This window comes from Caenorhabditis elegans, chromosome X, assembly GCF_000002985.6.
Source record: "Caenorhabditis elegans chromosome X".
In the NCBI taxonomy this organism is placed as follows: Eukaryota; Metazoa; Nematoda; class Chromadorea; order Rhabditida; family Rhabditidae; genus Caenorhabditis; species Caenorhabditis elegans.
The window spans coordinates 4,771,382-4,792,227 of record NC_003284.9 but is presented as its reverse complement, the minus strand read 5'-3'; the positions used below and the strand labels follow the sequence as shown (position 1 = coordinate 4,792,227).

Sequence of the window (20,846 nt, the reverse complement as noted above, 5' to 3'; positions counted from 1 at the left end):
GACAACTATTTTTATTTTTCAAATTCCAAGTTCCCTTGTGGATAGTGCGGCGGAAACTAGATTTCCAAGCGAACCCTTCAAGATACAGAACAGGGGTGTGCGGATAACCGATTTTTTCGGCTAACGGATAAATCGGCTAACGCCGATTTTTTAACAATCGACTAACGGATAATTCGGCTAACGGCTAATTTCAAAATTTTCGGCTAACGGATAACTCGGCTAAAATTTATCGGTCGAATCGGCTAATTTTCGGCTAATTCGGCTAATTCGGAAAATATTCATTTGGTTAAGCTTTTTTTGTCCATTCTGTTAATTCAGGTTTTGGGTTATTTTTTTCATTGTTATTGAGCAAATTCAGGGATGAACGACTGTTCAAATAGGAAAAAATCATACAAATTCACCACATTTTGTTTTCCAAAAAAATATGTTAGTTGAATTAGCCGAAATAGCCGATCGGCGAATTCGGCTAACATCGGCCAAAATCGGCTAACGGATAACTACGTATTAGCCGAACTGCCAAAAAGTCGGCTAACGGCTAATTCGGCTAATCGGTAAAAAGGTCGGCTAACGGATAATTCGGCTAATATTAGCCGAGCTAGCCGAATTAGCCGATCGGCTAATTCGGCTAATTCGGCTGTTATCCGCACACCCCTGATACAGAAAATTTGCACCGCCAATTGCGCGACCGAAATAGCGAAATTCCCTTTTTCAGTTCTATGTAAATTTGTTGAGTATGTAGTTAATACCGAAAAAAAAACCCATCCAGATTGTCCATCCGTCCGAATCCATCCTGTCAAAAAAATCCCGTTTGGAAATATGTGGTCATGTTATTCGAAATCGACATATTATAGATCTCAATAATTTTCGGGATTAGAAAAATGCTAGCTTTCAAAAATTGTTTGGAATAAATGTTCAGTGCACCAGTTTGTCATTTCGGTTTGTAAAAAACCCCCATTTTTTATGTTGCATCACTTGTATAATAAAAAAAAAACATTAATTGTTTTGAGAATATAAGAATTAGTTCAGTACCTAATCTAACCCATGATGAACTATCCTGAATTGTTATTCTTTAGTGGGTTCTTTTTTTAATACACGAAATACATGTAGTGTGGCACGGAATCCGTTAGAAAACGGACCCGGATATCGGTTTTTTCAAATGTTCAACCAAGTTGACTTGACATAAAAATTTCATTTCCCTTCGTACAAGCTTAACAATTTAGATAAAATAAAATATCGTACATATTTTTTGTGGGATCACCATGTTGCATTTTTATTTGAAACTGTTAAAGCTTCAAAGGTTTCTTGAAAACGCTAGTAATAGTTTTTTTAGCGCATTTTTTCCTGTTTTCTGATTTTATGTTTTTGTAGACTACACTTTTATTGTACTTTCTCTGCATCAACAGTAAACAAGCTTGTATTCCCGAAAGGCATTTTCCTTCTTTTTTTCCAAACTTTGATAGCAGTTGCAGGAGCATATAATATGACAAACGAGCAACACACCTTGAAGTGTATCTTTATTCCCAAATGTCGGATTTGGTTTCTTTTTTCCTTCTGAATATCACCTCTGCAAATTTGATGGATTTGGCTCAAGGGATTTGAAGTTTCCATAAAGTTTGTACCACCGTATCCGTGCCAAGAGCACTTCACTTCATGAATAATATCTCGATGGTGTTTGAAACTTCCCGCCGCCGTCTTCCTATCTATTTTTTTCCATCCTACTTTTTTTGCTTCTTTCGACAGAAAAATATAACAAAGACGGATGTGGAAAATTGGAAAAAAAAATAGTGAAGGAGGGTGGGCTTTGAGTGAAAACGTGGTCATCCAGCTGATGCTTTGGGTGGGCATTTTGTTGTTGTTGTTGTTGGGCGAGGGTGGATGAAGCATGTGAAACTTTGTATAGTGTTGAAAGTGCGACTAGTTTATTCAGTGGTAAAAGTGGTACATTAAAAAAAAGAAGATTCTGGAAAGGAATGAACAACACGGGGTGGTGAGCTTAAACACGACAGGACAGATGAAATAGAAGTGGGGGTGTAAATGCGATTCATATTAATTTAGGTGTATTCTCAGGTAAATTTATCTATTCTTGCATCATTTTCACAAACTCGAAGAAGGTAATTTTACCATCCCCATTCAAATCAGTCGCCTTGAACATGTCGCTGATAGCTGCGCGATCCCCTAGATCAGCGGTTCTTCGTAGAATTTCGGCCATCTCGTCTGCAAAACAGCAAAATAAAAAAGTGTTCACATTTTTTATGCAGGAGCCAAACGGGAGGAAGCGATGCAAACGTATAATTTGTCTTCTTCCTTTTTCAATTCCTGCCAACAGTTTTTAGGTGGAACAAGAAGATTGAATAGGCGCGTTCTATCTTGCCAATTTTCCCCCTATCTTTTTCTTTTTTTTTTCGATTTTTTTTGCTTTGCTCGCTCGCTGGCTCTCCTTCTGCACAATGAAATAAAATGAACTTTGGGAGACCGAGAGCACAAACTTTCCCTTGCGAAAGGAGGAGATGGAAAAAAGTTTCAAGAAATGATTGCGTGTCCCGCTCTCTCTGGAGACTTTCCAGCAGAAAATTGTTTGGGGGCGACGAAACTAACAAACCTTCAGTGATAGCTCCGTCACCATCTGAATCAAACTTGCGGAACTGGACTTCGAGTTCGCGGAGAGTGGTTCTGTGAATTGGAGGAGACTTCATGTAGTTGACGAACTCTTCTTTGCTGATTTTTCCGGTTTCTGGAAAAAAATCAAATGATGAATGAAAGCGATACTTTAGAGTTCTATGTTCTTCCGTAAAGTGATTCCCTGCCCACACATTTTGTTAAAATGTGCAAAGATTGCTCAGAAATGTAATATTTCTTTTATGACAACCATTCGACTTCACTCTACTCTATTATGTGACTGGCAGAACAACAAAATTCAGAGAAAATAACCAATGTTTGGTCAATTGTTCCGGACCATTACCTAAGATGTAGAAGTTCAGTGACCAATATGATGTGAGGGCGCACAAAAAACCAACAAAAAATCAAGCCACCTAGGGGACTCGAACCCCTGACCTTAAGATTAAAAGTCTCACGCTCTACCAACTGAGCTAAGGAGGCCCACACCGATGGTATCTGTGATGGATTACACACTTCAGCAGTAAACACCTGCACGGAGACACAGAGAAACAAACAGACAAACAGACAAACTTGTCAATTTTTGTTCAAATTTGTTTTGTATGAAACAAATAAACAAGAATTTTAAACTTACTATCTGTATCCATTTCTCCAAAAATGAAGTCCAACTCCACGCGAGTTGGCTCCACATTGATAGTTCTCAGAAGAGCAGCGATTTCATTCCGCGAAAGCCGCCCATCTTTGTCAACATCCAAAAGGTCAAAAGTCTCTGAGAGTTCTGAAAATAATTCATTACTTTGTTTTTACTCTCACCACAGAATTTTTTATTTTTCACAAAACATTGTTAGCTCTTTCTTTTTCTTTTCAAGTTTGCCTATTCTTTGCTCTAAGAGCCGAAACAAAACGCCTACGGACATGAATGAAAATTGAAAATTTATCTCAGTTGCCCTCAGATACTTTCTGTTTTCAATTCATCACAAAAAATCGGCGTCGCACATTTAAAATAGCCATTCTTTGTATAGAAAACGCGTCATGAAGTCACCAAATTCCAATTCGATTAAGAAGGTTGATTCAAGACCTTTCCGGGACATGCGCGACTCAATTCGATTAAAGTAAACGTTTTTTTTGTTAGTCGGAGCCAAGCTAGTTTCAACGATTAAGAATCAATTTTCACTCTGAGATACCAGAAGAAATGGTCATTAAAAAAAAAGATCCTATCATTTGGTTTCATTTAGATTGAAATTGGTGGCAGTTTTTTTTATTACATGTCCCCTCTCGGTTCTCAGTGGTTGTATCAAAAATTTCTTACTAACAAAATACGTTAAAAATATTTTTCTATATTTTAGTAGTAGAACTTTTTTTTCCAAAAGTAAAGACAACCGAGATATATGCCGTGAAAGTAGATCATTGTGCCAACAACTCTAATAGGAAAATTCGCAAGTGTTGCATTTTCAATTACATCTAAAAAAAACTGTTCACAAAAAAAAATCGATAACAGGTACCGCCTATATCTAGTTTTTTCAGTTATTCAGAAAAGGTTTCATTGTTTTTCCCTTGCAAAATCTTACCAAAACCGCCTATTTATTTTGGCTCAAACCCCTCTATTTCATTTCTGCATTGCAAAAGATCTCCTCACATAAAACAAAAGGATGGCCTTTTGCTCTTCTGGAACCTCCTCGGCTCTCTGTTTCACCTATCGCGCATGACTCGAGATAGGAGCACTGAAGAATGTGCCCCTGTGGAATTGCAGCTGTACTAAGACGGGGAGGGGGCAGTTTTGTTTGGAACTAAAAGAAAACGATGGAAGATACAGTTAAGCTTAATTAAAACAACTGACCAAAGTACACGAGTACCCATTCCTATTGAGAAGAAAAAGAATGGAAGGAGAGGACATAAAGGGAGTGGGGTGGTGTTTTTCAAAATTCAATTAACTCTGACAAGTGTTGTATAGTGGTGTCATATGCAATATTATACATGCACCTTTTTTCAAAGTTTGATTTACCAGGAAGTAGTGTTTATTTCTATTTTTGGACTAAAAATGACACTTCTGATGTTGATTTATGACATTAGTTTGTCCTCCTCCCACACAAAAAATGACCGAACCTCGCAAAATTACTGCAATTTTGGGTACTTGTGTATTATTTCCCCTCATTTTAATATTATCCATTTTAATAAAACGTGATGTCCATTTTCCATCTTTAGGCTTAGAAATGGTTATTTCCTAAGCCTAAAAAACAAAAACTCCACACGTTTTTATTTAAAATTATATTTTAAAAAATGAGGGGAAATAATACACAAGTACCCAATTTTGTGTGTGTTGCACCCTCTCCCAACCCATTCTCCGCAAAGTTTCGTTTCCCAATTAGGAAAGATCTCGGTTTGCAGGGCGAGAGGGCTGATGATTGGAGCAACACATTCACGCATTGTTGCCCTTTGTTGAGAGCAAGAAAGAAAACAGATGAAACATTTGGGGATGACGACACAAAAGTTTTTTTTGGGTAACTTGACACTATAACTGAGTTATGATTTCCACATTTTCGAGGAAAGAGGCAGGAAAGTCAGGAAAAAGCACGATGGGAAGAGAAGAAGCAAGGATCAGGCGAATTTGTTTATTTTAGATGTTCGTCTAGAAGTACTATAAAGCACTATATAAAAGAAATATGAAGTATATAAAAGTCTAAAAAGCAATTTTTAGTAATCTGATGATGGGGAGTGCACTCGAAAAGTTTTTTAGATCTAACTGGACTAAAACTTCCTAAACTTCGTAGCGATCCGTTCAAAGTTTTTGACAAAAACAAATTATTTTCATCTTAATTCTCAAATTTTAATAGCTTTTCAGAACTTGCTAAATTAAGATTTTATTCAATTTTATTGAGCTGCATTTTTAGGCGATGGTTGCACAAATTATACAATTTTGTGCACCTATCGACTGAAAATGTACCTCAATCAACGAAAAAACGCGTGTTAGAAGACCACAACATGTATGAAAGTGTGGTAATGCAATTAAATTTGCTATATTGAGATTTTAGCTGAAATATATATTTTCCAAAACTTTAAACAAAAAGTGGAAGTTTTGAGCTATTTTGGGTCTAGAAAAGCAATCTCAAAATTTGGTGATGTTTGGATTGTACATACATAATAATACATACATAATACATGTACCATTTTCAATTCAAGATGTACAATGAGCACATTCATTTAATAATCCCAATGAACTGTGTTTGATTTTTTTCTGTGCTTTCTCTGCGCTTGTCAAATTTTAAGTTATTATTTTCTTTGATTCAAAAAAATTTCAGAAAAGTATACTTACGTAAATCGTCTAGCACATATCTCTGGCAAATAATATCATGATTTACTGGGCTAGCAATAGCAGTCATTATTTATCAATAATTGAATAATACAATTAATCACTTCAGGAAGCACACACACAAACAAACTTAGCAAAGTAGAGAAGTTTGGAGGGGCGACCGAGGGCAGATGCTCTTTTGAGTATGTGTCGTGCCTATGTTTTGCTCAGCGAGCTGTGAAAATGGGCGGAGACATCATAGGCGGAGAAGGCGCGCTCCTCCGTTTTGGGGGCCCCGTTGGCCAGAGGCAAAAATGCATGGATTTATTGGCTCATTGACACATTCTTTGAGCTGCATGTGGCCCGGGCCAAATTAGTTCAAGGCGGAATGTATGTATTCAAGAGGGCAGGAAAAGGTCAGTGCTCTTGCCACAGGTCGCAAGTCAGATGTTGCCAGGCATAAAAAATTTGTATGAAATGTTATAAATCACACCATAAAATAGCTTATTTAAAGTTAATTTTGAATAAAATATTACAACTGAAATGTTCTATAATTTCTTGTAAACATTTTTTATATGCGACTAAATTTTCCGAAATATAAAATAGATTCAGCGGTGGGCGGCAAACGGCAAACTTGGAAATTGCCGAAACTGGGAATTTTTTGACAATGGCATATTTTCGTTTTTCAAATTTTCTGCTTGTAACTTTTTTAATTAAAAAAAATTGAATCCCATTCCGTGAACTAGTAAAATAATAACAAACAAATGTGTCAAAATATATAGTTTTGAGTGATTTTGCTTATAAAAAATATTGATCTAATATTTTTGGCAATTTTGGCAGTTTGCCGCAAATAAACATTTATGGCAAATAATAGGCAACTGGGGCTGTGTACTTCATAGATCTATCACAATAATTTCGTTATGTGTGAAAAAGAACATGGTGCATCGACCAAAATTTTGTAACTGCTAACGCTGAGCATTTCAGTTCTCATCTCATTTTCGAAGATCTGGAAAAATGTACACAAGAGAGAACACTTTTTTGGCAAATTCTAGCTGACCAAAGTTGTGCTTCATCTTCCGCTGTATGCACTTTTGTTTACGAAGTGCCCGTATCAAATCTGAATGAATGTTTTTAATATCTCTATAGCCCCCAAAATATAGTTTTTGCAACATAAACATAGTTTCCTTGCAACTTTTTTCAAACAAAAATTGCACTTTGTGCGACATTATCAAAATTTTCTTCTCCAGCTCTGTTTCATGAATACTAACGCCTTGCTGACATTCAGAAAAAACTTGACAAGATGACGACGGATGGAGACAACACAACGACAGCTGTTGTTGAAACAGAAATTTCCGTCCTCACGTTTTGTCCCAACTTTCCATCAAGAAATGATGAATTAGTGCATTCTTGCGTTCATAGTCTCTGACGAAAGATTATTTGGTAGGTAGAAAAGGAGCGGACAAAAAGAAAAAGCAAATAAAAAAGTACTTTGAATGAAATATGGAACTCTATTATCCAACAAGGGTATCTAGTTGGCTTATTTTGCTAAGAACGAAAGATTATGAAGTTCTGTTGATTTTTTTTTGCAACAAATGTGAATCAGATGAAGAGCATTTTGAACATTTTCATACAATTATCTATTCAAAAACAAATTAAAATTATAGATTAAAAGATTATCGTCAGAGGGGAACTTGTTGAAAACTGCTGAGACTGAAGCTAAAATGCTCGAATATCTCAGTAAACATTGATAAAATTTGTTTTTGAGCTTTTTGAAATTTACAGTTAAAATAACTGAAAGCATATATCATAATTACATACTTCTATCGAAACATTGTTTTTTTACGAAATTAAGCTTTAATTGAGTTGCAGCAAAAAATATTTTTAAACTAATTTTTTGGTTTTTTTTTAAATTTTTTAAATTTAAAAGTTAAAAAAAAAAAGATTATTCATAAACTTATCAAGAGAATTCAAAACTAGACATGATAATTTCGAAGATGTTTATAATAGGTTCTATTTTGAATAACTGAGTTTTATTTGGGAACCTATGAAACATGCTTTGTTATATAAAAGTAGTAATCAAATGTAAACTGTTTTAACCTTGTTATGGGGCTAAAATCATTTTCAAAAAGCAAAAATTGTGAAAATCTTCAAAATCTTCTTCATAAAGCGGGTGCATTTCAGTTTTCACCGATTTTGAATTTGGAAGTCGTGGATAAAAAATGTGATCCTACTTTGTTGTATGTTTCTTCTGTGTTTAAAATGTTTATTTTTCAAAATTGTAGGGGTTTGAAAATGAGACAGCTCTTTAAGATTCTAAAATAATTGTGCTAACTCAGTTTCACCACATTTTGTTTTTCTATAGAACATTTCTAATTTTTTTAAAGGTTTATTATGTTAGTTGGCTATTTTAGCATCGTAGTAATATGTTGAATTACTTAGGCACTGGTCTACCTTTAAAATATTGATATTTTCCTATTTATAATTGAAACTCAAAAATGAACTTACGGTCAGGAGTGAGAGATGTCATTTGTAACAAACAGTTCAAACAATTGGCCACTCGGGATCAGTCAAAAAACGAATCTGACGAAATTTGTTAGTATTCAAAGAAGGAACTCAAGATTCGATTATACAAGAAGGCAATTGAAAACAGGTTTAAAAGAGGTGCGATGGTGTAAAAATGAAGGCCTCAACCTCTCTCATGAATCAAATCTTGCGGTGAAAAAAATTTCAAATGGAGGAGAAACGAATAAAACGATCAAATGACACAATGACTCAAGTTAAATTTTGTAATAGTGTCAATACAGTTGAGTCATGAGAACTTCTAAATAAGGAACACATGTGAAAAGTTGTGTTGTAAAAAAAACTTTTATGAAATACCACGAGGTATTATTGGAATGTGTACTCTAGTTTCGGTATGTTGCAAAACAAAATCCAACGGGTAATACCCAGAAGAATTGGCTGAGAGACTAAAAAAGACAAAAACAACGGCAGAGTAAGAAATGATTGAGCGATGATGTAGTTGAGTTTGGGTAAGTAGCTCTCATTTCGAAACTTTCAAGAAGTTTTTGCCCAGCATTAGAAGAACATGTTTTGTGGTCAGTGGATAGACCTGGTATCAGTTGAAATTGTTGTGGTATTATGAAATTGTTTGTTGTACAGTAATATACATTCATTTGAATTGTAGAAATTTTGGCTGTGTTGAGTCAAACTTCCATGCTTATTCGGATAACTAAATTTAAATTTGAGAATAAATCAAACAATTTGCTATATCAGTTTGAGCAGGAATAATATGGAATTTTTTTGAATAATGAATAATGAAACTACCATCTGGCTACCTATACGCTTCAAGCATTTTCAAACATCTAGAATTTTGAATATGTGCCGATAGTCATATAAGCGTATTGAACATTTACAACAAGAAAAAAAAACAGACAAAAAATTACTGATTGAAAACCATACCTGAATATTCAACTTTTTCGTGAGAAAATTTTTTTTTATTATGTGGCATTTATTATTGTAATTTTGAAAAAAACGCGATTAAGAGAATATCTGATATTTTGAAAAAGTCAATTGGATATTAATGCTAGTATACTCATTAACAAAATTAGAGTAATTTTTGATAATTGTAACCTAAAAAGTACATTTGCCGGATATAAGTGCCATCTAGCCTTGCTCGGAACTTATTGTTGCAATTTATATTTTCTAAAGTAATTTGTTCATTTGCAATTAATTTTTCCAATTCCAGGTTTTCACAGATCAATGCCCTGCCACCCTGTGCCCGCGATTAAATGTCCAGTGGACAATTCCTGGCGGCGCTTGGAGAGCTGTCATACAAGCTGTCAAATCGCCGGTCTTGATTTTCTTTGTGTTTGCTTATTGATATTGCTTATTTTTGATTGAAAACAATAATTTCTGCTAATTCTCATTTTAAACTATATTCTATCACTAAATTTTTACAATAAATCATTAGTATTTTTTTAATTTTCGATTGAAAAATGTGGTCAAGTACCACTCTCCCCCGTCCCCGACCAATGGACCCACCACCACCTCCACCGCACAACAAATCGTCCACGATGTTAAGAAATCCTGCGAAATCGGTGGATGTTAACAGATTACGCTCAGATATTGAAATTGTAAATATTGCTTAAAAGAAAATTGTATATAAGAAATTTGTTTCCAGCTATCGCAACAATTGGAAATGGTGAAAGCCAGATTAGAGTCTGCACTTGCCGAACAAGATGATATTGATGAAAAAGGCAGTAAGAAGATGTTATCCAGGTTATTATGCGTTTCAATTACACTATAACGTATCAAATTCAGAGATAACTCAATCGACTCGAGACTTTCAACCTCGTTATTCTCTTCCGGCTCACATGATTCATGTGCAGCGACTCCGATTCCGCATCCTGAGCAACCAATCAGTGAGTAAAATATAAATTATTTAACAATTTACTAATTTCAGTTCCACCACGAAGTAATTCTAACCTTTCAAAATTCAATAAAGCACTTTCAATGTCAACCTCCCACTTGACACAAGAAATTGAGGAAATCTCCAATAAAAGATTGTCCATGGCACTTCCATCGTCGTCAGCAGCACCATTCATAACATCTCTAAAACGTCGAGAAACTTTCACGAAAGTTGATGAAATTACTAAAGAGTTGAATGCAAGGATTGGAAAAGTTAAACGAACAGGTAGACCGGAGACATGTATCTCTTTCAATTTAAACTGTTTCAGAAAGCTTATCAATTGGCATGAACCGACACCATGCACCAGTTCCACCACCCAAGCCATTAAGAACATTTCAAGAACAGCTAAGGAAACCAGTAGATCAATTGCAAACTAATACAATGGGAAGGTTCAGCAATAATCAAAAGTTCAAATGTAAGACTTTCTTTTAATAATGTGTAAATTAAAAACCGCGATTTGCAGCTCAAACATCGTCTTTTATGTCATCTTCTGTAGCTTTTCTGTCAATGTGCAATCATCGAGAATTTGTCGATGCAATCAACAAGCGGTTTACACAGGGACAGTGCTGGGTATGGCTAGATCTTAGGCAAATTAAAAATGAAAAATTAAGTAAAACCAGTGCAATAAAATAGGGTCAATCCTCTTTTTGTGGGTCTCAGAAAATTTTCAGTTTTCAAGCTTGAACAATTGAGAAGAATTAGCATTAAAAACCCCTCTTAAAAATAACTCAAGTACGTTTTAGATACTCAGGTAATATTCTGAATATTGGCTGCACAATTGTTTTACCAAAAATTAAATATCTATTGATATGAAATAAGTTACAGTTGAACAGCTCAAATTAGATTAGATCCCGTCTGATTGGTAAAGCGCATTTGCCCTGGCTTAGTATAGTGGACTGTAATTCTACAAAACATTATTGGTAGAAAACATTATCTGGAACTAGATATAGTAGAAAATATTATTTCTGAGTGTTTTTATTATTATCGTTAAAAAACTCAAACCTAACATTTTATTACATATAAGTGATTTTATTACATATATATGTTTTAGATGAATTGCAAAATACTGGAATTGTTTTACCAAAGCATTTCGCTTTCTTTTTAGAAATATTACAAATTTTACACATGACTGATACAAATACTTTTCTTTTCAATTTTACTTGCCTGCGTCTTGAAATTATCCTCCTGTTTCAGTTTTCCCGAGGAGGACAATTGTTTTTTGTCAATCCGTTTAACACAGTTTCGTCTCCAAGGTGCAACTTTTATTCGGTGATTCCAACAATAACATCTTCGTTATTTGAAGCAAAAAGCTCGACACTCTTTTTGAGGTAGGTCCCTTTCCGTAAGCTTCACCGGTTTTTGCATTTTCAGAGGTGTGTCTGGATCCGGAAAGTCTCATGTTGCCGAGCTAATTTGCATGGATATTGTGAAAAGATTAGACAATCAAGGTCAATTGAGCCACTTATTCAAGATTTCTATCACAATTCTGCGACCGTTTTTAACTGCTAACAATGCATACAATAATCAATGTTCAAAAGCCGTATTACATTACATGTTCCAAACCAAGGAAAATCGTTTACATCGAATATCACTTAAACATTTCCCAATCGAGTCAATGAGCAGAGGATGTCGAGCAAATATATTTGCAATAGTTGCAAATGATTTGACTGAAACTGAAAAAGAAAAGTATAGAATTGCTGGATTTCGGTTACGAGAAACTACGTTTAACTACGGGAATTTTGAAGAGATCAAAGCGGCAATGAGTATTATTGGAATTGATATGGCAGATATTCTGAAAGTTAGTTTTTCTCAAGTATTATAAAACGTGGTTTAAATGTAATTTAACACTTCAGATAATATCGGCATGCATTTTATTGAATAACATTAACTTTAAAACTGACAATACATCATCAGAAGTAGACAATATTGCAGGTAAGAGCCTTTTTATGGGAAAGGCTAAAACTAAAGGTTTTACGAAATGGCATCCTACCAAAACATACATTTATTTTGTTCAAAAGTTTAAAGATGTTTGCAACAAAATACGGTGGTCGGTCTCGAAACGGCACATTGTTCGTAATAGAAAAAGATTTGTACATACGTCTTTAAAAAGTACTCTAATTCCAATTAGTGGATTTCCATGGGATTTTGATATTTTACCTCTCGATTTTTTTAAATTTATTTTACTGATTTATTGTTATTTTTCGGTTTTTATCCACAACAGCAAATAAATTATTTCGCGTCTCCGTGTTAGTTTTCCAAAATTTCTTGAATAACTTTCGTTGTCAAAAATCGAACTTTGGAAAGTCTTTTGTAATTTTTAAGGACTTTAAATTTGTTAAAAATTAAAAATTAATGACTACATTAGTCTTGCATAAAGTTTTAATAGAGAAAATGTCCTATCATAATTCTTATTATTATTATCATAATTCCAAAAACTAAATTTTCTTGCTTTCCAGATCTTGAAGATGCCAGCAGTTTGCTAGGAGTTTCTGCACTGACGATGTATCGATTTATGGTTTCGGATGCTTTGATTGATGTAAAAATGTTTTTTTCTCAAATAACCTATCTACTTCAAGAAAATAAATATTTTTCAGAGTCGATTGATAAGAGATAATCTGGTTACAGCCCTGTATGCCAGAACAGTGAAATATATTCTAGACAAGATCAACCTTTTACTGGATGCTGGTTCTGACCCATATGACAGAGGGAGTGTGGTTACTGATTCCGGGATCAGTGTTGGAACAATCAATGAAAGCAATCATACAGTTCATATTGTCGATATTCCTGGATACGTTCGTTCGACGCAAAACTCGTTGAATGAATTAATTGTGAATGCAGCAAACGATATTGTTCAATGCACAGACTCAGATATGGTGAATATTTTAGATATTATGTTGAATAATATATTATTAACAGGTTCATGAGTTATTGAAGAGCGTCGAAATTGCAACTCGAAATGATGAAGTTTGGACTGAAAGGTACTATAATTTTAGGTATAGGAATTGAATAATAATATTACAGCAAATCTCCAAAAATGATTAAACACTGTACGGAGGCGTTTGAGATTCACTATGATTTGAGGCTCATGATTGAGAGAAACAGCAATCGTGTTTCAAGAGAATTAGTAAGATGCGCAAGGTTTTTAAAAGAAAACATATTTTTTTCTAGGTAAATTTATTCGATTTTCGAACTTGCACGTTCCCATTTGCTGTAAATTTATTCCAACAAGATATTGAATCAATGATAGTTGACAACAATTATGCCCCAAGTGCGATTAATTGGCCGAATAATGGGAAGACTGTTATTCAAAATGTTATTGAATCAATTCGAATGTTGAAGAAAGACATCGCAGACAATAATTCCCAGCAAATTATTTGCTTAAAGGTAAAGTTAAGAAATGCGTTTCAGCTTTTCTATTTTTGAATAATATTAAACTGGAAAAGAAAGTCTTAAAATATGTTTGTGTACCTAAAAAAGTGGATGTAGAGGGGAAGTTTTGACTAGATAACATCTATTTAATAGTATTCAGCGCGGAAAATTGCTCCAAAAGTGATTTTCGGCAACATTTTAATGATTTCAAGAGTGAATCGGACTAGAAAATTATTCTGGAAGCTCTAAAAAAAGGGTCCGCCCATATCTTGGTTCTTATGCTTTTTACACACGATTTCTCACATTTTCTTCCATTATTTTTTTGAGTAAGTTTGAAAAGTTAAGACAATAATCCCAAAGTGATAAATAATCTATGAGCTTTTACATTCAGTCTAATGATTCCCTGGAATATGCAAGAGTTCACGAAAACGGATTGGGTTATCAGTTAAATTTGTACCGAAGTGTCATGGCGAGCTCGTGTACTTCTTCGAATAGGTAATTTTTGACACAAGTTATTCAGAATAAACTCAACATTTTCAGAATAAACGGTATTTGTGCCCGGTCACCTACCAATAGCACTCCCAAGGTTTTCTTCCAACGGCAATACGCCATTCGTGAAGGACGGAAGCATTATTTTCCTCAACGGAGAAGCGTCGTCATTGATTTTCAAGGTAACACATTTAATTTAATTGAGGATTAGACTTAAACCTTTTCTTTGACTTTTGCTCAATTTTTTTTTTCAAAAGTAATCCAGACGAAAAATTTAATTAAAAGGCTAAAGTGTGAAGTACATGTACACAAAAGACTTGCACTTTTTAGATCCATCAAGTGGAGTCATACTGCGAGCCGGTGAAATTGTGAAAGCGATCGGATTCTCTGGAGAGTGCTATTTGGTGGAGAACGGACGACGAGCACGTGCCGCGATACCAATTTCGTTCACCGAGAAAAGTGTAGTTGTAGCACATAATATGAATAATTAAATGGCTCCTGCACAAAAAATTTGTCTTCCTACCAAAGTTGGTGCGCAGCGAAAAAAAAGTTTTTATTCAATGAAAGTTATTCGATCTTCTTTTTTTTGTTGGTGAATGACGAACTGGGTATAGGAATACAGCATTAAACATTACTAGTAATGATGCACATTTCATATTTTTATGGTTTTTATAGCCCTCAAACTTATATTGCAAGTTACAACCATGCTTCTATTACCCCCCCCCCCCCCCGCTTCCTATAACATATCTCGTTTTTCAACACAAAAATACCTCTCAAATTCGCTTCTAGTACCCATTTAGAAATCGTCTCAATTCTCGAGTTCTCGTGTTTGTGTCCGTTTTATGCAGTTTTCGATGCTAAAAACGCATTTCTTGCCAGTCATCCACATCATACTCTTCACAAATTCCTGAAAAAGGAAACTTTGAAAAATTCACGATCTGTGTCGCGTTTTGATTTCGAATGCAGTTTAACTTGATAGGAGTGTATAGTTTCCTTTTTATGACATTTTCGATCAAAGTTCAAGTTTTGAAAATTAAAGAAAATTAGAATTAAGCCTGGAAAATTAAGTTTTTTGAATAAGCCAAACAAAGTGAAATACGTCCTTAACAATGTTGAAATCTTGTATGTACAGTCAAACCTAATAGCTCTGAATCATTCTAAAACGCCCACATACTATAATTTGAAATTTTCTAAAACTCGGGCTTAAACCTATCTGAGTATACCTAAAAATCTGAAGGAAAGGTTGGTATTATGGCCCGACATCTATCAAGTTTCGCATCACAATTTACCCTGCAGTGGGCGTGACAAAACATTGTGTCTTTATAGTGCAGCGCGTCCTATGTCGGTACTAGCTCGCTTCCAGATTTCAATGTTTTTTGTAAAATGTCCATGAAAGGTGCGTGTACCTAATTTCAAAACTTTTGCATACAGTTTTGTTGTATCAAGTTTCACTTTTACGGATTTTATTTGATACTTTTACTAAACCTAAAAATTTTTGAATAAAATGACATTCAAAAATGTAGATTTGTGAAGAGGTTTTTCTCACTAATATGTGTATGTGTATTCGACTCTTCTTCCTCGTCAAAGTTTCTGCGTGGTAGCGGATAATGAATGCATATCGTTTGCGCATATTATTACTGAAACAAAACGTGGGGACGACATCCGAAACTAAAGGGCACACAGACGATTGAGAGGGAAACGGCGAAAGGACACGAGTTGAATGCATGGCTATCCCTCGGTTATTCCTTATTCTGATCGTTCACTCCCAGTTTGTGATCTTCTCATTGACGCCTTCCGGGAACCCGACTCCGGATGTTTGTCTTTTGTTTCACACGTCCTGTCGTGTGTATTCTTTTTACTGCTTTGCTGCTCCTACACATTACTCGTTCCAAATTCAATTTGGTTCAGGTTCGGAAGAATATATGAGAAAAAACACTGATTTTTTCAAAGTCCAAAAATGGGAGGTTTCTTAGGATTTCCACTTCTCCGCTCTCAATTAGTAAACAGCAAATGTTTTTTGGAGAATTTGCACACTTCACTTTTCACTCCCTCCGCACTTTTTTTCTAACGTGAATTCGTGAAAATTTTACTCTATTTTCACTTCCGGTTTTTTAATGTTTTTTTTTTCATTTCTTCAGCCAGAGCTCTGAAATTTACTCATTCATGTTTTATATCAGTATTCTATTTTGAAATTACACTCGTTTGTCAGATCTTCGAAATTAGTTAAAATTTCACAGGAAAATGTGTTGTTTTTAATTTGTAAAGAGCACCTATTCTTTTATTTCATTAAGTTTTCCCAGTCTCAATTTTACAGAAAGTTCCAAACTGTGAAAACGGACTTAACAATGTTGTTTTTAAGCGGAATTTAAAAATATCCAAGAAAATTAAAACTATCCTACACAAACAAAATCAATAATAGACTCCGCCTATATATATATTTATATAGGTTTTCTTTTTCAAATATGCTTGTAGTTCTTTGAATTTGTAGAACAAATTGAAATCCACAAGTGATTGGTATAAAAGTGTTCACGGTGAAAATGTTTTGTGAAATTGTCACTGAGTAATCTTAAAGTTTTGAACAAATCAACAAACCCATTACGACTTTTTTATGTAGCTTACACAGTTGTAGAAGCTTTTTTAAGCATTTTTCAAATAAACCTTTTTCTAAAATTTTGAAATTTAACCTTGACACAATTTATCATTTCAGTATTCCATCAGTCATTATTTTACGGAAGTATCTTACGGAGGTTTGAGACGATTTGAGCTTAAAAAGTGGAATTTTCGTAATAATATACACACATTTATATGCTGTAAAATTTTAGAGAAATTTTAAAACTTCATACATAGAAATTCTCAATTTCTAGTTGAACAAATTTTGGCAATAGGCAATTTCGGCCATTTCTAAAATTTCCAAACAACAATTCACTGTAATAACTTAACGATAACTTTAATCACACGCTTGATTTTTGACTGTTCTGAACTTCTCGTTAACCTTTTTTTCTTGTCACCTTCAACCGATATGCGTTTTCCTAATTTTTTGATTAATTTTGAAATATTTCAAAAAGTAGTGTTAGCCTATTTTTCATGATACTTTATTTCAGAGTGTCCTAATTTGGTACTGTTTGATACCAACAATTCAAAATAAAAACCTTATTTTTTTGAATATGAAATTGTAATTTCTTAGCCTATTAATAAAACCTATCGTTACTTCTGATATAAGTTAGGTTTCACTACAAAAATTATAAATACACCGGTAATCTTTATTCACACCCTCCAGCCATAGACGGACTACTGACGTTTTTGACAGAGACTTCATTTCGTTGAGAGGGACTTTTTCTCTTCTCGTTTTTCTTCGTTTTCTTCTTTTTCCTGCTTATTTCTTCTCAAATTCGTTCTTCGTTTTTTTTTCCGCAAATAGAACAAAAATAATAGAAAACCTAAAACTTTCCTGAATCTAAAGATCAAGGTGGGTGGCATTTAGAAACTAAGTTCCAGTTTTCCCAATTTCTCTATACTTTCTTTAATTTTTTGAAAATCGTTCAGTTTTGACTTCCATTCTTGATTGTGAGTTAACGAAAAACAAAAAACAACACGGAATCAATCAAGAGTGCTCGTTTTTCGGGAACCTTCAAATTTAGGCAAACAAATGTCTGTGTTCCGGACAAATCTAAAAAAGTTGTTAACTCGTGGAGCATGGACCATCAAACTTCTGCTCTTCTATGAAGCCCACTCTAGTGGGGGTTGTGAGATGTCAATTCGTTATTGCGTTGTAATTCAACATTTGACATATCCTTTCATGACTATTCAACCCAATCCATCATGAGCAAAGTTTTGCATACGGGAGGCACCATTTTTTAATACTCCACTATTACTGATCAATTTTTCATCGAAAAGTGCAATTTTTCTTTGAAGCTGCATACAGGTTTCAATTGAGTTTTCTGAACGCTAAAACTTGAACAGGATCTATAAAAAATCTTGTTAGCGTTTTTGTTGTTCCCATTGACTGTGACAGCTCACTTTGTCTAATATGGTATTTTTCTTAAAGCAGGATGTGGGCAAACCTTGATTGAAGGTCAGTGGGGATTTGGTTTAAATCCACTAATTTGTATTAGTTTAACATGACCAAATATTATAATATAACACCCCAATTTTTAGAAAGCATTTTTCAACATTTTCGGTCTAATTATTGGTAAACTGCCCAAATTCCAAAAATGTAGACTTTTTATATAGTATTTCTAAAATCAAACACCTATAATGTTGAAATAGAAAAAATTATATCACGCATATGTTCTAATTAAAAACATCACAACATATTTTCGGCCGGCATCCAGTAAATTCAACCAATTTTTGAAACGATTTATTATGCCATTTAGTCAGTCTAACAAACAATTAATTGATTTTAAAAATCATCCTTAGTATCTAGATTTTTATATATGTATTAAAAATTTAAGTTTTCAAGAAGCAGTAACAAAATTACGGTTGGTTTAGTATGTCTTCTTAATTATTTGGCTAAAATTCGTTGGCAGCTGATGCTTTTGAAATTGCCTAATCCAGATGCATGAAAAAATAGAAATAATACGTAACAGGAAAACGCAGTTGGCACAAAGAAAACATGGCAGCAAAATTAGAAGATTATAAATAAGCCCCATAGTGTTAAGGTTTCTTGTTTCACGAAAAGGGCTTTCTAACTAGAAGAGGAGTAATTTTCTGAGTTTTAGAACCAAAAAGTCATTTGTTTCTAAGCATACAGTCAACGTGCAAATATCGAATTCACAAAACCAAGACTATTCATCATTTTGAATGATTTCCATTTTCCGCCTCTCTATTACTAATCAAGTGCTCTTAACATGTACCTCAATTTATCACGAGAGAATTTGTCACGAGAGACTGAAAAATTCAGCGGAATGAAACATTTAGCTGGTGTCTGAACGGTTGACAAATCGTTTGGCTGATATAAATGACATAGTACTTTAATACTAGTTGGATTATCGGTGACTCCGCGTTTTCCTTTTTTTCTAGTTTTTTCCCTTCGAATTGACTATTTTCTAAACTAAAAATTTTAACACAACATCTTACTCATTGAGAAAGCCATACTATTTATTTTCAGTAGTTTACGTCATGTAATGAAAAATTAATCCGGGCTCCGTGTCAGTCATGTTCCAAACTTTCAAATATTTAATTTTTCTGGTTTCAATTCCTACGATTATTCCCATCGAATTGCAAATTTATGAAAATTATTTGATTGATTTTTAGTTTCTAGCAGAGCTAGCAGAAAACGGTGGCATTTCCGTCTTTGAACTCTCGGGGGTTGAAGCAAACATTTCAAAGCATGAGACATGCGATCTCCCCGATGTTAAACCGGAAAACTAGGAGGTAAACGTACTCTTTGCGCTGGCTCAAAATTTATTTATGATTTCTCAATTTCTAGTTGAACTGATCCGATCTATGTTCTAACCATATTTCAATTTTTAGACATCATTTTTAATAAAAATGTTTGGAAGATACAAATTATCATAACTTGTATTTCAGTTTTACACTTCACAAAGAGTCGTGCGTGGGTCCGGAAAATACCTCATTTCCGTTTTGATGTCTATTCTTGGCGAAAAATATTCATCTGTATATTTTTTAACTTTTTGGTGCAAAATTTGAATTTCGAAGAAGTTTTTTTGAAGAAGTTTTTCCCTACGTAGTTGATAAACTCGGAATGTGTGACTGTGGCCATTGAATAACCCTACTAATTTCTTGTAAAATTTCTGCAATTGTTGGATGTTAAAGGAGGAGGAAAGGTTTGGATTGTCATAAACGTACACACTAAAAATGTGCCCAAATGAACGACTCAAAAAATGTTGCAATATTTTTTGTGGTAGTTTGAAATTTTGAAAAAAAATACAGCTAATTTTAGTGGAATTTTTGAATTTTGCCTACTTTTCTGTAGCACAGCTGTTGGATATGAACTGTTAGTCAATTACCATACTTTATTGCATGGTGACTTTTTCAAACATTTAAATAATCATGAAACATTTTTGAGCAGTATCTAATAAATTTGATCATTTCAGCTATTTTTGAGTTCATATTTTCAATATATCCCAAACTGTTATTCCCATTTTAAACAACCAATAGGCCTTTTGAGAAATTATGAATATACATCTTACGGTTAGTTTGAAATACGTGCAGCTTTAGCATGATACCAACAAAACAGGGCACAATGTGCACACCGCGAATCAAAAATTCTTTCGTGATGCGCCAATAGTGCTCGGACCTCAATGTGTTCATAATGCTCATTGAGTTTGTGAAAAGCACTTAATTTTCTCGGTCTCATGCAACTAAATCTCTCAGTAAAAGGAAATAGTTCTGAATAGTCTCCTTAATTTCAAAGAACAAATATTTCTTAATGATGTTTTGATTTTCGAGGATAGATAATATATTGCAAAATGATTTAGTTTTAATTTCTGAAAACTTTGAACTTTATTCATAACAATTACAATGACAACTACTTGAACTTTAAATTGAATTTATGAAAGCATGAAAACAAATTTTCCTTATTAGTAACTAGTTTGAAAAATAAGTTCGTTAGCCTAGTTGTTAAAAAAAATATAATAATAGGATTTTTTTCATTGAATG

General features: G+C 34.0%; 2 protein-coding genes and 4 non-coding genes across 8 annotated transcripts; 3 read left to right on the top strand and 3 right to left on the bottom strand.

Moving 5' to 3' along the window:
- Window positions 1–1,900: 1,900 nt before the first annotated feature.
- Window positions 1,901–8,615, bottom strand: F43C9.2 (the record flags this gene model as incomplete). Of its 3 annotated transcripts, none has more annotated exons than NM_001361802.4 (4): window positions 1,901–2,214; window positions 2,600–2,731; window positions 3,248–3,391; window positions 8,405–8,615. In NM_001361802.4, the coding sequence occupies 4 exons, from the start codon at window positions 8,424–8,426 to the stop codon at window positions 2,078–2,080; spliced, it is 435 nt and encodes a 144-aa protein (NP_001348806.1). The 3 variants fall into 3 exon arrangements, with proteins under 3 accessions (NP_001348806.1, NP_508818.1, NP_001348807.2); NM_076417.7 differs by lacking the exon at window positions 8,405–8,615 and adding an exon at window positions 5,924–6,110 and having other exon boundaries at window positions 1,905–2,214; NM_001361801.1 differs by lacking the exons at window positions 1,901–2,214; window positions 2,600–2,731; window positions 3,248–3,391 and having other exon boundaries at window positions 8,407–8,448.
- F43C9.9 lies at window positions 2,387–2,602 on the top strand. Its single transcript, NR_070944.1, has one exon. It is a non-coding gene; the product is annotated as an Unclassified non-coding RNA F43C9.9 (non-coding RNA).
- Window positions 2,957–3,174, top strand: F43C9.5. Its single transcript, NR_070943.1, has one exon. It is a non-coding gene; the product is annotated as an Unclassified non-coding RNA F43C9.5 (non-coding RNA).
- Window positions 3,024–3,096, bottom strand: F43C9.t1. Its single transcript has one exon. It is a non-coding gene; the product is annotated as a tRNA-Lys (tRNA).
- F43C9.7 lies at window positions 7,199–7,314 on the bottom strand. The gene has a single exon (NR_070942.1). It is a non-coding gene; the product is annotated as an Unclassified non-coding RNA F43C9.7 (non-coding RNA).
- Window positions 8,616–9,930: 1,315 nt separating the features above from the next.
- Window positions 9,931–14,716, top strand: hum-10 (Myosin motor domain-containing protein; the record flags this gene model as incomplete). The annotated part of the gene is made up of 17 exons (NM_076416.3): window positions 9,931–10,032; window positions 10,080–10,177; window positions 10,220–10,320; window positions 10,362–10,592; window positions 10,636–10,782; window positions 10,831–10,937; window positions 11,562–11,695; window positions 11,739–12,165; window positions 12,221–12,299; window positions 12,824–12,903; window positions 12,962–13,240; window positions 13,284–13,345; window positions 13,389–13,491; window positions 13,536–13,751; window positions 14,128–14,231; window positions 14,277–14,407; window positions 14,556–14,716. 17 exons carry the CDS (start codon window positions 9,931–9,933, stop codon window positions 14,714–14,716), a joined length of 2,562 nt encoding a protein of 853 aa, NP_508817.3.
- Window positions 14,717–20,846: the final 6,130 nt, after the last annotated feature.